The sequence below is a fragment of the Panulirus ornatus genome, chromosome 63 (genome assembly GCF_036320965.1).
Source record: "Panulirus ornatus isolate Po-2019 chromosome 63, ASM3632096v1, whole genome shotgun sequence".
NCBI classification, from domain to species: domain Eukaryota; kingdom Metazoa; phylum Arthropoda; class Malacostraca; order Decapoda; family Palinuridae; genus Panulirus; species Panulirus ornatus.
In genome coordinates this window covers 24,792,467-24,809,816 of record NC_092286.1, presented here as the reverse complement: position 1 = coordinate 24,809,816, position 17,350 = coordinate 24,792,467, and the positions used below count along the sequence as shown (strand labels likewise).

The 17,350-nt window shown below is 38.6% G+C and overlaps 1 protein-coding gene across 2 annotated transcripts in view; it reads right to left on the bottom strand.

Annotated features, from left to right (window-relative positions):
* Nucleotides 1-17,350, bottom strand: part of LOC139746062 (uncharacterized) — an 80,540-nt gene that overhangs the window by 40,336 nt on the left and 22,854 nt on the right. For both annotated transcript variants that reach the window (XM_071656900.1, XM_071656899.1), the window contains exons 5-6: nucleotides 13,652-13,794; nucleotides 7,505-7,704 (exon numbers count right to left, since the gene is read on the bottom strand). In XM_071656900.1, the coding sequence (XP_071513001.1) occupies nucleotides 7,505-7,704; nucleotides 13,652-13,794 (343 nt within the window). The remainder of the gene's footprint in view (nucleotides 1-7,504; nucleotides 7,705-13,651; nucleotides 13,795-17,350) is intronic.

Here is a 17,350-nt window from a genome sequence, read left to right as displayed (position 1 = left end):
TGTTTGTCAAGTCATTTCAGTATGTTGAAGGAGAGGGGAGCTGTGAAAACTGGATGCCAATTGTGACACAAACATCATTCTTATTTCTACTTTAGGGGATGATGGTTGGTTTTGGAGTGGTTTGGATGAGAAGGATCTGGTGCGACTACAAAACAATGAGTGTTGAGCATACTAAAGTAAGACTGTATTTGGAAGTATAATTTTTTCCTGTATTGGTTTTGACAACTTGTGGCCATTAGGAAGTCGGTAATAGTATGACAACTGGGAAATGTCAGGCAGCTCGTAACTATTCTACGTGATATGTTTTGTGTGGTTTGAAGTATTGTTACAGTTGCTTCTAAAAGGGTGAGTAACCAGGAAGGTGAAAAGTTCTAAGGTAGGTAGATGAATTGTTTGCAAGGGATATAAAGGGATCATTTTCTTTTCCAAATTTGTATGTGTTCTAAGTGCACTTTGCTCGTTTATGCCTTTGTGTAGGTGTTTGTGAAGTGTGGAGTGAATGTCATGTGTGTGTCATATATGATACCCAGCATGGTTGAAGTCTTGCCATACAATTGTAAAATCAAGATCTATTGTATTCCTCCCTCTTGTCTGTGATTTACCTTCACAAAGCTGAATGATTTACATAAATCAGTTAGTCTCTGGAGCTGTTCTCTTTCATCTGTTGATCCTTCCTTTGTGAACCATAATCTATTCCTCTTTCCTGTTATTCAGTAAAATGATAGTCAAAGTTGCCAGTCCATAGTATTACTGGATCAAGTTTCTCTAATCCCCCAATATTTCTTCAACTTTTGTTAAAATTACCTTATAGGTGTTTCATTTTGTTTTTGGTCGTTTGTATGGTACTAGGTTTATTGTGTTTGTGAATGGGACGATGACTGTAATTAGTTTGCATCTAATATGAATCATCTTTGTTATGTTTTCCATCTAGCCTGTTATGGACATAATCTGCTCTGCCTCCTTGTTTGAATTTGGTCATATTTGTTATGAATGTTTTAAACTTTTCCAAGAGTGCTTCATCTTTCTCATTTTCATTTAGTCATGTTTCTGACATTAATTAGAAGTGTGTTATTATTTGTGCATTCAGTGATGTATTTCACTTTGATTCTAGTTCATAAGACTTTGTATGCTTATAAGTAATCTTCTAAAAGATTTTCAGTTTCTTCATTAGCCCTGAACTGGTGTTTGGTTATTGTGTCTTCCCTTATGCTTCATTTCTGTTTTTGAAATAAGTGTTCATCGTCTCATTCATATTGAGTGATTTTTCTATTGCCCTACTCTGATTTCTTGTAGTCCTTACTTATTTGCTATTCTAATTAAAAAATAATCCACTGGCCTGATGGATATTTGTTGTCATGCTCTGGGCAGTAATTGCTGGTCTCATTCTATTTTAAATCAATGATGAAGTCTCAGTCTATTTTGTTATCTTTTATCATTTTACATTGGAATTTAAACAGCAACTGCAACAGACTGTTTGTGATAGTGGAAGATATCAAAAACTCATACTAAGACTATATTAGCAACTATGAAAAATCTTACTCTAAAACCAAAACTGGTTAATTTGGATTTTAAATCTGAGAAACAATCAAGGAAAACTGATATCAAAAAAAGAACTTGAGATAGCATGCTTATTATCAAACTAATTCTTCTCTAAAATGACTGCAACAGAAGCAGAAAGTCCGATAGGAACCTGAATCAAGTTCTGATACCCAAGAAAAAAGTCATCAGGCAATAACCAGTCTTCATTAACCCTTAAACTGTGCAGGTGACTTTGTGGCTCAGCCCAGTAGGGAAAAAAAATCTTGTAAAATATATGTTTATTACTCATAAGTAAAGAAAAACACTAAAAAAAGTAGTACATTTTCCTTTATATTCTAAGGTAGACTTCTGAATTGACCACACTGAGATGGGCAAGTGGACATAATAATTGTTTCTCTCTGCGATATGTCCTGCAAGCACTGAGAGTACATCTACTGGCACAATATGCTAGTTAGGGTTTGTTCAGCCCTATATTCATTGAGGAGGAAGTAGCCTATCACACCTTTTACAAACAACTCACTGGTGTTCACAGCTCAATGCAAGTCTGAACAGGTCCAATCTCAGCCAATCAGCAACTGCTAGCAGGCTGATGTCACCAGACCCGCCTCCTATCAAATGCTCCAAATTCTCATTTTTATGGTTCTCATGGCACTTGGAAATGCCACCAGGCTTCTGCTGCAGCTGGCTTCTATAGATCAATATCCATTTCTTTCATCCTTTTTTTTAGTTACTTTAATGTTGTACTTATTTATCTATCATACTTTGTCGCTGTTTCCCGTGTTAGCAAGGTAGCGCAAGGAAACAGAAGAAAGAATGGCCCAACCCACCCACATACACATGTATATACATACAAGTCCACACACGCACATATGCATACCTATACATCTCAACGTATACATACATATACACACACAGACGTATACATATATGCACATGTACATAATTCATACTGTCTGCCCTTATTCATTCCCATCGCCACCCCACCACACATGAAATGACAGCCCCCTCCCCCCGCATGTGCACGAAGTAGCGCTAGGAAAAGACAACAAAGGCCACATTCGTTCACAGTCTCTAGCTGTCATGTATAATGCACCGAAACCACAGCTCCCTTTCCACTTCCAGGCCCAACAAAACTTTCCATCTTTTACCCATGACGCTTCACATGCCCTGGTTCAATCCATTGACAGCACGTCGACCCCGGTATACCACATCGTTCCAATTCACTCTATTCCTTGCATGCCTTTCATCCTCTCGCAAGTTCAGGCCCCAGACACTCAAAATCTTTTTCACTCCATCTTTCCACCTCCAATTTGGTCTCCCACTTCTCCTCATTCCCTCCACCTCTGACACATATATCCTCTTTGTCAATCTTTCCTCACTCATTCTCTCCATGTGACAAAAACCATTTCATAACACCCTCTTCTGCTCTCTCAACCACACTCTTTTTATCACTACACATCTCTCTTACCCTTTCATTACTTACTCGATCAAACCACCTCACACCAAATATTGTCCTCATACATCTCATTTCCAGCACATCCACCCTCCTCTGCACAACTCTGTCTATAGCCCAAGCCTCACAACCATATAACATTGTTGGAACCACTATTCTTTCAAACATACCCATTTTTGCTTTCCGAGATAATGTTCTCGACTTCCATTACATGTCTGAGATTAAACCTAAGCCACTAGCCACTAAAAAGTTAACCAGTGACTAAAGACCATTACATCAATGACTAGATAAATGTTACCCATCTCAGGGTTCGATCCTAAGGACGTAATTGTGATTAGTATATATACTGATTGAGTGTGATATGAACATGCAGATTCAAACAGATGTCACTGTGTCAACTGAAAGCGAGACCTAACCACATAAACTAGTGGGTTCCCCTCAGCCCATCGATCATCAAAAATATGATATGGGATCTCACTGGTCACAGAAAGAATGGTCTACGATGGACAACTTATAGCTAGTTGTTGGTGTAATGGCCTTAATCATTGGTTGTCACTCTGGTATCCTGGGTTTAATTCCAGGCATGTAATGGTGAATAATTTATGTAAATTTCTTGTGATAAGAATATGCTGTAGATTCAAAAAGGTGTCACCATAGTGCCTTGCATTAAGAGTGAGTCCTCACTACAAGAGTTAGTGGGTTACCCTTTAGCCTTGATGATATGGAATCTCACGGGTCACAGAAAACTTGATGTGAGAAGGGTAACTTTTAGCTAGTCATTGGTGTAAAGGTCTCACTCAAAGGTTGTCAATATTGTGATCCCAGGTCTGATTTTAAGCATGTGATGGTGAACAGTGTATATCAATTCCATGTGATATGTAAATTTCTACATATATTAATATATATATCCTGCTGTAGATTTCTATTACAATTCTAGTTACCTAGGATGTTCTTTCCATTGCACTTTTTATTTGATTTCTGGAGGCATACATGCAGTACTCTTTGTTGTGTTTGGTTTGTCTTGACCATTGAAATGGGGTTAAGTTTTCAGGCTAATTCACACAGCAGTTGTAGCTTGAAGATGAGTGATAATGGTGATCTCGGCAGTCAGTGGTCTTTTGTTTGCCTACTTCAACATAAAATAATCTTGTGAATGAGTGGTAATGGTGATCTCGGTAGTCAGTGGTCTTTTGTTTGCCTACTTCAACGTTAAATAATCTTGCGATTTTTTCTGCTGTAAGAGTATCTATATATTAATGGAAGTAGAATGTAATGGCTGTTTAGTCAAATGAACCAGTATTTTTTATTGGTGCATTACGGTTATACCAGAGTTATGTATGACAACTTGTTGATTCTGTCAACACATATCCCTCCTTAGCTCTATCTGGGATCTCAGCCATCTCGTTTCCTTCAGAATTCATTCTTTTTTCCTGAATATTAGGTGGCATTAAAACAGGGTTGGAAGGGCAGTTGTTTAGTACTGGTCATGTGTATAAATGTTTTATCATTGTCATTAAAGAGGAACAGATGAACGGTGTGATACTTCTCTCTTTCAGTATAACCTCGAGCAGGTTGATTTTGGTGTAATATACATAACTCCCCTATCCCTGGGTATAGGAGAGAAAGAATACTTCCCACACATTCCCCGAATGCTGTTGAAGACGACTAAAGGAGGTGGGAGCGGGGGGCTTCAAACCCTCCCCTCCTTGTATTTTAACTTTCTAAAAGGGGAAACAGAAGAAGGAGTCATGCAGGAAGTGTGGATGTAACCATGATGAGAAAAAAGGAGAGATAGATAGTATGTCTGAGGAAAGGAACCTGGATGTTTTGGCTATGAGTGAAACGATGCTCAAGGGTAAATGGGAAGAGTGGTTTGGAAATGTCTTGGGAGTAAAGTCAGGGGTTGGTGAGAGGAGAAGAGCAAAGGAAGGAGTAGCACTACTCCTGAAGCAGGAGTTGTGGGAGTATGTGATAGAGTGTAAGAAAGTAAACTCTAGATTGATATGGGTAAAATTAAAAGTGGATGGGGAGAGATGGGTGATTATTGGTACCTATACACCATGAGAGGCAAGTGTTTTGGGAGCAGCTGAGTGTGTGAGCAGCTTTGATGAACAAGATCAGGTTATAGTGATGGGTGATTTGAATGCAAAGGTAAGTAATGTGGCTGTTGAGGGTATAATTGGTGTACATAGAGTGTTCATTGTTGTAAATGGAAATGGTGAAGAGCTTGTAGATTTGTGTGCTGAAAAAGGACTAGTGATTGAGAATACAGGTACATCACCGATTTTCTGGCATTCTTGGTTCCAAAGCCTTGTCAGATTAACCATTTTGCCGGACCAACCATGGTCACGTAATAAAAATTCTTCAACACACCTCTAACCCATGTAAGGATGTAAGGCATGTGTACGAGTAGGAAGTGAGGAGCATGACTGGTTCCCATTGAAGGTCAGTCTGCAACAGGGGTGTGTGATATCTCTATGGTCGGTTATTTAATTTGTTTATGGATGGGTTGGTTAGGGAAGTAAATGCAAGAGTATTGGAGAGAGGGGTGAGTATGCCGTCTGTTTGGGATGAGAGGGCCTGGGAAGTGAGTCAGTTGTTGTATGCCAATGATATAGCACTGGTGGCTGATTCAAGTGAGAAACTGCAGAAGTTGGTGACAGAGTTTGGAAAAGTGTGTGAAAGGAGAAAGTTGAGAGTAAATGTGAATAAGAGGTTCAGCGGGGTTGAGGGACAAGTTAACTGGGATGTAAGTTTGAATGGAAAAAAACTGGAGGACGTGAAGTGTTTTAGATATCTGGGAGTGGACTTAGCAGCGGAAGTGGCAGCGAATGGAACTATGGAGGCATGAGTGAGTCAGAGGGTGGGAGAGGGGGCAAAGGTTTTGGGAGTGATGAAGAATGTGTGGAAAGAGAAAACATTACCTCAAAGAGCAAAAATGGGTATGTTTGAGGGAATAGTAGTTTCAACAATGTTACATGGTTGCAAGGCATGGTGTATAAGTAGGATTGTACGGAGGAGGGTGGATGTATCAGAAATGAAATGTTTGAGGACAATAAGTGGTCTGAGGTGGTTTGGTCGAGTAAGTAATGAAAGGGTAAGAGAAATGTAAGGTAATAAAAAGAGTGTGGTTGAGAGAGCAGAAGAGTGTGTAGTGATATGGTTTGGACATATGGAGAGAATGAGTGAGGAAAGGTTGACAAAGAGGATATATGTGTTACAGGTGGAGGGAACAAGGAGAAGCAGGAGACCAAAGTGGAAGTGGAAGGATGGAGTGAAAAAGATTCTGAGTGATCAGGGCCTGAACATGCAGGAGGGTAAAAGGCGTGCAAGGAATAGAGTGAACTGGATCGATGTGGTATACCGGGGTCAACGAGCTGTCAATGAACTGAACCAGGGCATGTGAAACATATGGAATAAACCATAGAAAAGTCTGTGGGGCCTGGATGTGAACAGGGAGCTGTGGTTTCAGTGCATTACACATGACAGCCAGAGAGTGAGTGTGAATGAATGTGGCTTTTTTTGTCTGTTTTTCTGGCACTACCCTGCTGAAATAGGGGACAGCGATGCTGTTTCCTGTGGGGCAGGATGGCGCTAGAAATGGATTGGAGACAGGCAAGTATGAATATGTATGTGTGTATATATGTATATGGCTGTGTATGTATATATGTTGATATGTATATGTACATATATGGGCGTTTATGTATATATATATGTGTATATGAGTGGATGGGTCGTCCTTCATCTGTTTCCTGGAGCCACCTTGCTCACACAGGAAATGGCGATCAAGTATAACAGATACAATAAAATAAATACATTCCCATTATAACTAACTTTGTAAATCATCTTTAATCTGCTAAATATATATTTTCATTCTGGAGACAACAAATGCTGAAAGTTTTTAGACTGAGGCAATAGAAACTAAGCTGATTAGCTACACACCCTCTTGCAAGAGATATCTTGAAAATACCAAAACCTCCTTTCAGAATATGTAAAATGATTCATTCACTTCTTTAGAAACTCTTCATCTTTGTTTCCATCAAGTGTACTAAAACAAAAACGGGATGAATGGATATGATCATTTACCAGAAAAGTCACTTGAGAAGTTAAAAAAAAAATCTTTACTCCATTAATTTTGCCACAGGAGTCCCTTATATCTTGTACAGAGCTTTTGCACCATTCAGGAAGCTGGCTACTTATGTAAATCTATCAATTTCCTTCACAACAGAACATGCATTTATCCACCACAAGCGCAGCATTTGAGAAAATTGAGAGAACTGACCACACAGACTATGGAAGCAACAATTTTGCTAGAGATGGTAGTACAAGATTAGACTGAAAAATTTCAAAAATTAAAAAGCGATAGCAACAGCATAATATGGCTCTGAATCTTCCAATTAAGCATCTATAAGAAAAACAAATAATAAAATCAATACTGTAATAGCTAATAATCTACAATTTATCCATCTTATCAACTATGGTCATGTTTAATTACAAATTCTCAAGACCTACCCTTGTAAAGAGTCCTGGTGTTTCCTGCGTTGATGGTTATTCATTGAAGTAATTTTATGAAACGTTCGAGGACATTGTGGGCACATATAACGAGGCTCTGGAAGCTGGTGGATGTCAAGAGAATGAGAAGTTAACTGTTCAAGATGATTAAAGGTAGCCTTGCAGATACTGCACCTTACTGCACTCTTCACAGTGTTCTCCTGTTAGGTAATAAAAAAAAACTATGAGATGGCAGAGCCCTTCCCTGCAGTGGGATGTGCATAAATATCTGAGATGCATATATACATATTTGGCAGTCTTCTGGGGTTGAGAGTTTTCCCAGTCATCCTCAAATGTGCCAAACAACACAGAATATCCTGAACATTCATGGAAATAAAATGCACTTGTGGTTTCTACAGTGTCCCACTTCCTGAGATAAAAACACGAGTCTCACATGCATGGCTGGGGTGGCTCATGCTGTATCTTTCATTATCTCTCTAAGAGTAAACCCTAGGGTCAGAGCTCTTTGTGGGGTGGGACTAAACACAACAGTCACCATAACATTCTGGCAAAGGTATTATTCAATCTACAGATCTTTGATGACAAAAAAGACACCATTCTTTTCTAAGAACTGATGCCAGAGATTTTTGTGAAGACCTCTGAGACCATTCCAAAAACAGGGCTTGATTGCTGAATTGCGTGAACTGTGATGTTAATGATGGATATTGAGCTGAAAACAGCACATGTCAGGTATCTGAACTTAAATGTGCTTATGTTATTACAGATGATCAGCCTCATATCCATCATTCCTTAGGAATGCAGTGGTAGATGACAATCTTCTGAAGTCATGAGCTCTCATGCAATTGTCGGACTGCAACAATCTCGCTAACTTTCTGCTTGGAAATGACACTGTGGTGAACATTACTTCATTGTTTGAGGAATCATTTTTTTTTTCATTTGTCATGTGCATGGACTTGGGGCTCCTGTTAAACACAATGGATGTGGATTCCCGCTTACCTTTCAGGTCACAAATGGGAACGGAGTGTTCCAGTATTTTCTCATTTTCTTAACCAAGAATCTCATTTTCATTCCCTAAACATTTAACTCCTCATCATAAAGTATGACTGAACTTCTATCTCTCACACTTCCACAGGCCAGGGTTGAAACAATACTTCTCATATGTTTGGCTAAGTAGGTCTGACTAAAGTTTCAGGGCCTTATAATTATAGAGTCAAGCATGCATCTCTTGCATACTTCACCTTGATGTACTCTTAACAAGGAGCTATTCTGTAACACAAACTCTCCCAAATATAGGTGAATTCTGGATGCTTATTTCAATGGCATTTTCAGCGCACATCTGTATGACAAAATCTTGTTGCATGCTAGACCCCTTTCCAAAAAGGGGGTGTAAGAGGAATCTAGGATTGTCCTTAATATACTTCAATCATGCCTTTGAACATAATATATGCGTGTAGGGTTTTCCAACCACACTACCTTGGTAATGATTTTCTGAAACCTTCCCAGATGAAATCTGCTATCTGTCAGGTTCAGTTTTGAATTTTGTACGTTCTTACAAGTTATATCAAGAATCTTTCTGATGCTGGCTCTAACTGAAGCTCCATTTGGAGGACCAGGTGTCCTTTCATCAGTGTGAAAAGTCTAGGACAATCTTTGAGTTCTATGAACTGAAGTCTCTTCATCCAGTGTGAAGCAGTTAATGTACCTTAACTTGAGCTGTGTGTCAATTTCTACATAACCTCATCCAACTACTTTAGAGATGGAAACTGAGACACCAAATTCTACTTTGACAGGCTGACAATGAAGGCAAAATATTTCTTTGCTTCTGCTATCTTTCTTAAGTTAATAAAGTTGTGTACCTGGGAGTTTTGTGATAACAAAGTGACCTGAGGCACACCTTCAGTCTGTATAACCTGTAGAAAAGCTTCCACTTACTTTATGCAAAAATTCACGCAAACCATAATCATACAGATCAATCATCTCTCACGCAATCTATCAATTCAAAACAAGTATTTGCTCCAAGAAATTTACCAATAACTAGACCTATGCCAATGACTATGTTTTTATTATCATCTTTTAAGTCAGCATAAAAACATTCCCTAAAACAGTAGTTATCATCAGTTGATGTTCTCTGTAGACACAACAGATATCAACTGATGTTCTTTTAACCCACCCCTGCTTAAATATCCACTTGAAATGTCATACCATTAATAGCCTTTAGAGGTATCTTACGATATTAAAAAGATGCAGATTTTTTTTTTCTAAGTACCTCTGTAACCATCTGCAGATTGTGCATAATCAATAATCCACAGAAAAGAGGTAGTTTATTGGATGGCTAACTTATTAAGAGAAATATTTATGATACATGTCAACTGGTGAGGAAAGCTAAGAAAAACATGAAAAAATGCAAAGAAATAAGTAACTTTAGTGTCAATTTAGCAGGGGATTAAGTAAGAAGGAAACGGAAACATTCCAAGTGAGCTCAACTTATGGAAAAATGTAACAGATGCCACCTAATTTTCTGTATGTAATATTGGAGTTGTAAAGGACTTTAGAAATGGATGATCAGTAAAAACCTAAAATATTTCTAAAGAAACAACATCTTCAATACCCTAGCCATTCATGCCACCCACTCAATCTTGCATTTATAAGTAGTATGATAGGTGTAATATTTCTGCATATTTTAATATTATCTATGATGTACCCATGAGTATGTGGGGAAAAACGAGTACATTTTTCAGTGCAATGTAAGAAACAAATTCTTCCATATCCTCCCAAATCCTGCCAGCCACCCTCACTAACATTGAATTTTAGTGAATAGCGAAAAATATAATATTTCTAAATGTATCTCTTATTTACCTATACCACTGTACTGTAACTGTGCATGAAATAAGAGTAACGTAAGAAAGCATGCTCATGAGAAACAAACATCTTTCTCCATTATCAGGAGTTGTCAAATGCATCGTACACACCCCCTTCCAAGAGCTCACTTTGACAAGGCCAGGCTATCAAAAAGTTAACAATAAAACTTTTTGTGAATTTTGTATCACATCAAAGTACTACTACATCATTTCATAAGGGATTATTTTTATTTTCTTTATTTTTTGCACATTTCTTGAATGAATTTCCAGACCATATCCATCATTTTGGGATTATGCAAAATTACCTTGCTTACAGTTATGAACCATCCAGACCAGTCTACATGAAACTTTACTATCTAATCTAAAGGGAAAGGGGGGAAGGGGGGGGGAATACTTCAAACATCTTCAATTTCTAGTAATCAAATTGATAATTCATAATTCTATTCAAATAATTCCTATATGTGATCTCAATCTTGTATTTTACATATTCATGTAAAAGTATCTCAATGCCCAAGATATCATGATATAAAATTCAAAACTCTGCTTCAAATTTCAAGACTGAAAAATCTAAGTTCAAGTTTCTTCAGAGGAATCATCATGATGTCTTACTTTCATTATCATGCTGTTTTACTGTTATATCATTTCTTGTCTCCAGAATGATCATACATGTTGAGAATCCATTATCAAAAATTCTAGAAACTGAAAAGCTCTGAAAACCAAGAGTAAAAGTAAACTTCCCAGACAACACAGGTCTCGCCCAACAGGCCCGACCTTTGTCTGCCAAAGCCAGTTGTATGTCAGTAACAGCATTACTCTTCAATACTTCTGTGCTTATTCCATGCTTTTTGGTTGTGAACTTATTGCAAAAAATATCAAAATGAGTTGTAAATACCCTTACTGATAACAATGAGAAACAAGAATATACTGTAACAATTTCAAAAAGAGTTATGGTTACTTTTATTGTTAAAGTGAGAAAAAAAAAAAGAAAGCTCATGATTTTCATCAACTGTGAAGAAAGAGGAGCTATTGCAGATTTGATTGTGGTGTGTTTGTGAAGAGAGTGCCTGAGGAGTATGGTATGGGAACAACCACCATATACAGTTTAAAGGAAAGGAATGACAAGTTAAAGTTTTATGCTGCAAGTAATGAACAGAAATTAATGTAAAATAGGAAAATATAGCATAAGGTGATAAACAAGGATCTTGATAGAGTGCTGAAAGAATGGATTCATCAGCAAATGAATGGTATGTTGATTATGAAAAAAGCTAAGATTATCATGAAGAAAAGAAGACTGAAGGTGACAGTGAATATTCAGTATGCTGGATGCTGAAGTCCAAGGAGTATCATTGTATAGAATATCTAAACATTTATGGTGATAAAGCTTCTGTTGATCATTAGGCACCAGAAAAATACATTAATAAGTTTCTGAAGATGAATTTTGACAAAAACCTTAAAAAAACCTTCTGGACAAATTTATAATGCAGAGAAAACATCAATGTTTTGGTACTATGTCCCAAGAAAAACTCTAACACAGCTGATAAAATGGCACCAACAGGCTCTTCTCTTTCACTAATAATCTTACTTCTTCATCCCACAACTCACTACCCTTTCTAATCTGCCCACCTCCCACGCTTCTCATGCCACAAGCATCTTTTGCACAAGCCATCACTGCTTCCCTAAATACATCCCATTCCTCCCCCACTCCCCTTACCTCCTTTGTTCTCACCTTTTTCCATTCTGTACTCAGTCTCTCCTGGTACTTCCTCACACAAGTCTCCTTCCCAAACTCACTTACTCTCACCACTCTTTTCACCCCAACATTCTCTCTTCTTTTCTGAAAACCTCTACAAATCTTCACCTTCACCTCCACAAGACAATGATCAGACATCCCTCCAGTTGCACCTCTCAGCACTTTAACATCCAAAAGTCTCTCTTTCACACACCTATCAATTATCACATAATCCAATAACGCTCTCTGGCCATCTCTCCTACTTACATATGTATACTTGTGTATATCTCTCTTTTTAAACCAGGTGTTACCAATCACCAGTCCTTTTTCAGCACTTAAATCTACAAGCTCTTCACCATTTCCATTTACAACACTGAACACCCTATGTACACCAATTATTCCCTCAACTGCCACATTACTCACCTTTGCATTCATATCACCCATCACTATAACCCACTCTCGTGCATCAAAACTACTAACACACTCATTCAGCTGCTCCCAAAACACTTGCCTCTCATGATCTTTCTTTTCATGATCAGGTGCACAGGCAACAACAATCACCCATCCTCTCCATCCACTTTCAGTTTTACCCATATCAATCCAGAGTTTACTTTCTTACACTCTATCACATACTCCCACAACTCCTGTTTCAGGAGCAGTGCTACTCCTTCCCTTGCTCTTGTCTTCTCACTAACCCCTGACTTTACTCCCAAGACATTCCCAAACCACTCTTCCCCTTTACCCTTGTACTTCGTTTCATTCAGAGCCAAAACATCCAGGTTCCTTTCCTCAAACATACTACCTATCTCTCCTTTTTCCTCATCTTGGTTACATCCACACACATTTAGACACCCCAATCTGAGTCTTCAAGGAGGATGAGCACTCCCCGCATGACTCCTTCTTCTGTTTCCCCTTTTAGAAAGTTAAAATACAAGGAAGGGAGGGTTTCCAGCCTCCTGCTCCCATCCCCTTAAGTCGTCTTCTATGACATGTGAGGAATGTGTCAGAAGTATTCTTTCTCCCCTATCCCCAGGGATAGAATTTAAATTATAAATCTATTATTCAGAAATTTTCAGCAACTGTTACTTTGGTGAACCTATTGTAAGTGGTTTTCACCATATGTGACTGTGGAGAGCCTATGGCTCTGTTCCATTACCTAAACTGCATCAACATTCCTATAATCCTGCAACTGATGAGTCCACCCTAGGCAAACTTAGGTAAGGGTCATGAATTACAAAAATATTCTAAACTCAAAAATCTAAATGGAGCAGTCACGGCAATATCTTGATCTAATTACAGGAGTTTAGAATTACATTATTAAGACCCTCATAGCCTGTCTGATATACCATCATAAAAACATCAAGCATGCTGGCACTACTTTAGAAACAAAAAAGTTGATTAATTTTACATGCAAGTATACAAAGTTATCATAGTCTCTCACAAAATTAAGAAAAACAAATATACAAAGTTATCATAGTCTCCAGCAAAATTATGTAAAACATATCTGCCTTCCAAAATTTATTCATCTCATTTATCAACAATATTCTTAAACTAGCTTACCATCCGCTCTTCTCTTTTCACACTCGCAACAGCTGATGGGCGTTCACTACAGTCTTCTTTGTTGTCTCTGATTACATCCCTTGAGTCTGTTCCCTGTAACAACAGCTTGTTTTTTTGATTTTCTAGCTGTTTCATGGTGATGCCTGTGGGAAAAATGATTTACTAGGCACATGGGTAATCAGAATTAACATTGCTTACTCCTAAAACCACAGCTTTCAGGCATCTGGATAATCAGAATCAACATCACTTACTCCTAAAACCACAGCATTCAGGCATCTGGGTAATCAGAATTAACACTACTTACTCCTAAAACCATGGCTTTCATGATTTTGTGGTGGTCATGAGATCAGAAACTGAGAAATCTCACCAATGACAGCTTCCCATTTTCTCTATGCCTCTTCTGGCTATCCATCCCTTTCTTTCAGTAACTCTGTTTTTATCAACATACATATTAAAGTGTGTATAATCACTACACATACAGTATGGGGAGGGAGTTTTACACTCATTGGACCCCATCCCTTTTAAATAACCCTACTTCAATGGTTCCATTCACTGTCACATCCACTCCCAAGTATAAAACACCCAACTTTCTCCATTCAAGCTCTTACCCTTCTAACCTGTCTTTCTGCACAAGGGCCCCTGAGAAGAATTTTATCAGATGGAACAAAGTTTCTTTCAGGTCCCCTTCCTTTTTCCATTAGTCATCCTGTTTTTATCCACTATGGTTTTGTGCCATAAGCTGTAAGGCCAAAAAGGGTATGGAAGATGATACAGGGGTGGAATGGAGCTCTCTGCAGATTTTCTCCATTTTCTGAGATCCCAGGATATTCCTGGGCCCCCTTTTGGACCCCCCTCTTGAGGCCCTGTTCTGCACTTCTAATCCTAATAACCCTGCTTTCATTCAAATTTACTCTCAACTTCTTCCTTTCACATACTCTCCCAAACTCAGACACCAACTTCTGCAGTTTCTTGCTCAAATCAGCCACATGTGATCTGTCATCAACGAGCAACATCTGACTCACTTCCCAGTCCCCACTCACCCCCTACAGACTGCATACTTGCCCCTTTCTCCAAGACCTTTGCATTACCTCCCTCACCACCCATCAATAAACAAACATCCAAGGTGATAACATACCCCTGCTACTGACTCACTTTCAGCTGGAACCACTCACTTTACTTTCCAGATAAAAACTCCTCACTTTTTACACAGCTTCCATCTCAAACCATATATTCATAACACCTTCCACAAAGCATCTTCATCAACCCTGTCATATGCTTTCTTCTGATCAATAAATCCCATATACAATTCCTTTTGTTCTCCATGTATTTTTCATAAACATTCTTCAACACAAACACCTGATCCCCTTATCCTTTACCACTCCATTGTTTCCCTGTGCAAGCCAACACCTCAATCATCAATCTCCAATATATCTTACCTAGTATACTCAAAAACCTTATACCTATGCAATTCCAACATTCATCTTTATCCACCTTCCTTTTATACAATGGCAATAAACATACATTCTGCCAACCCTTAGGCACCTAACCATAACCCATATATACAAGGAAAATCCTAATTAAGCAATCATCAGAGTCAACCTCTTTCTTGGGAAATTCAACAACAATACCATCCACTGTAGCCCTTGCCACATTTCATCTGATGCAAGGCTTTCACCACTTCTCTTCACAAAACTAACTGCCATGACTCTCACTTCCTATATACTTCCCAACCTAAACACTCTACATCCATAACTGACACCTATCATCAAACACAGTCAACAACCTTTCAAAATACACCGTCTCCACTTCACCTCATCACTGCCTGGTACCACTTAATCCTTTCACTAATGTTCTTATGTGTTCCCTTGTTTTTCTTACATTATTATCCTCCTTCCAACTATCTCCTTATTCTCCCTGAAGTTTACTGATACTTACTTACCCCAATATGTGGTACTACTGTCCTCACTGAGGAGCATTAAAGTGGTGCCCAGAACCATCCAACACTCTCTATTCAACAGGTCATATCTTCTGTCAAACACGCACATATACATACCTAGTCAAATACACACATATAAATAACAATACATTTCAACGTATACATACATATACATACACAGACATATATATATATACACATGTACATATTCATATTTGCTGCCTTCATCCATTCCTGTCGCCATCCCTTTTTCACATCCAACTATAATCTCCACTCATGATTCTGGTTCAAATGAGGTGTTTGTGCTTATTCCAAAATCAACATGCCAACTGCATGCCTCAAGGACCATGAGTCCCCAAACTTTGATGTTCTGCGGCTTTAAATCTGCCTCCCAACTACCACACAATTCCTCTGTTTCACCTAATACTTTCCAAATTCTACAGATTTCATATCTTTCTTCGACTATCTAAACTCCTGCCATGAGAGTGTGACATTCTTTTATCTATAAGCTGAGATCCTCTACTTCAGGGATTTCAATGTTCACCATAGAGAATGGTTGAATTCCTCCCATACAGATGATGGAGGGATTGAAACCCACACGTTCTCCATTCTCAATTACTTAGAGCAAATTATCTCCCACCCTCCCCATATTCTTGACTGCTTTGACCTCTCTCCTAAATTTCTGGAACTGTTTTTCATCTCCAGTACATCCCACTATAACTACAGTCTTGCACGCAATTGGTTCATCTGATCACACTCTCATAAATATATCAATTTTAATGGCACCTCAGCCCCTCCTAAGTGTAAAAAGTGGCACCTCAATTAAACTGACTGGAATAACTTAAATAACTTCTTTTCTGACTTTTCTTGGACAAATTAGTCTCATATATAGTCATGCTTCTGTCCCTGCTAACACATAGTAGAGATTATTCTTGCAGGAATGGAAGCATTTTTCCCCTCCTCCTCCAAGACGACCTACTTCTTCTTCCAATCCATGGTTCAACAGTTCCTGTTCTGAGGCCATTCAGGAGGACCAGGAGGCATATCAGGCATGGAAAAACTCTTCTTCTTCTGACTTCCATTCAGCTTTTATCACTGCCCATAATCATTGCAAGCAAGTGTTCCTTTCTTCAAAGGAAAAGTGATAATCTCTCCTTGTAATCCAATGATAGGTCTTTCTGGTGTTTAACTAAGGGCATCTCTAACACCTTCAGTCACTCTACCTTTCCTTCACTTTTCCGTTCTCACATTACCATAGCCATCTCTCCCATACACAAAGCAACTCCCTTAGGTTCCTGTTTCTCCCCTCATTCCACATTTCATGACTAACATTCCTTCACCCCCTGATGCTCCTCTTACTAATCCTATGTCCCTCCCTGTAATCTCTTTTCAGACTAACAGAAAAGCACTTCTCTCTCTAGACACAAACAAGGCTTATGTTCCTGATGGCATTCATTCCCATGTACCGAAAGAGTGTACCTCTTAACTTGCACCTGTGCCTGCTTGTCTGTTCTATTTCTGTTTAAAAACCAGAACTTTTCCTTCTTTTTGGAAGCATGCGTTGATACATCCCATCCCTAAGAAGAGTGACCATTCTGACCTCTCTATTGTCCTACTGCTCTGACATCTACAATTTCCAAAGTCTTTGAATCCCTCCTTAACTCCCACATCCTTAGCCACCTCAAAACTCGGTCTTCTCTCTGATCACCAGAATGGTTTCTGTACAGTGAGATCCACTGTGATATTCTTTCCTATCTTACTTA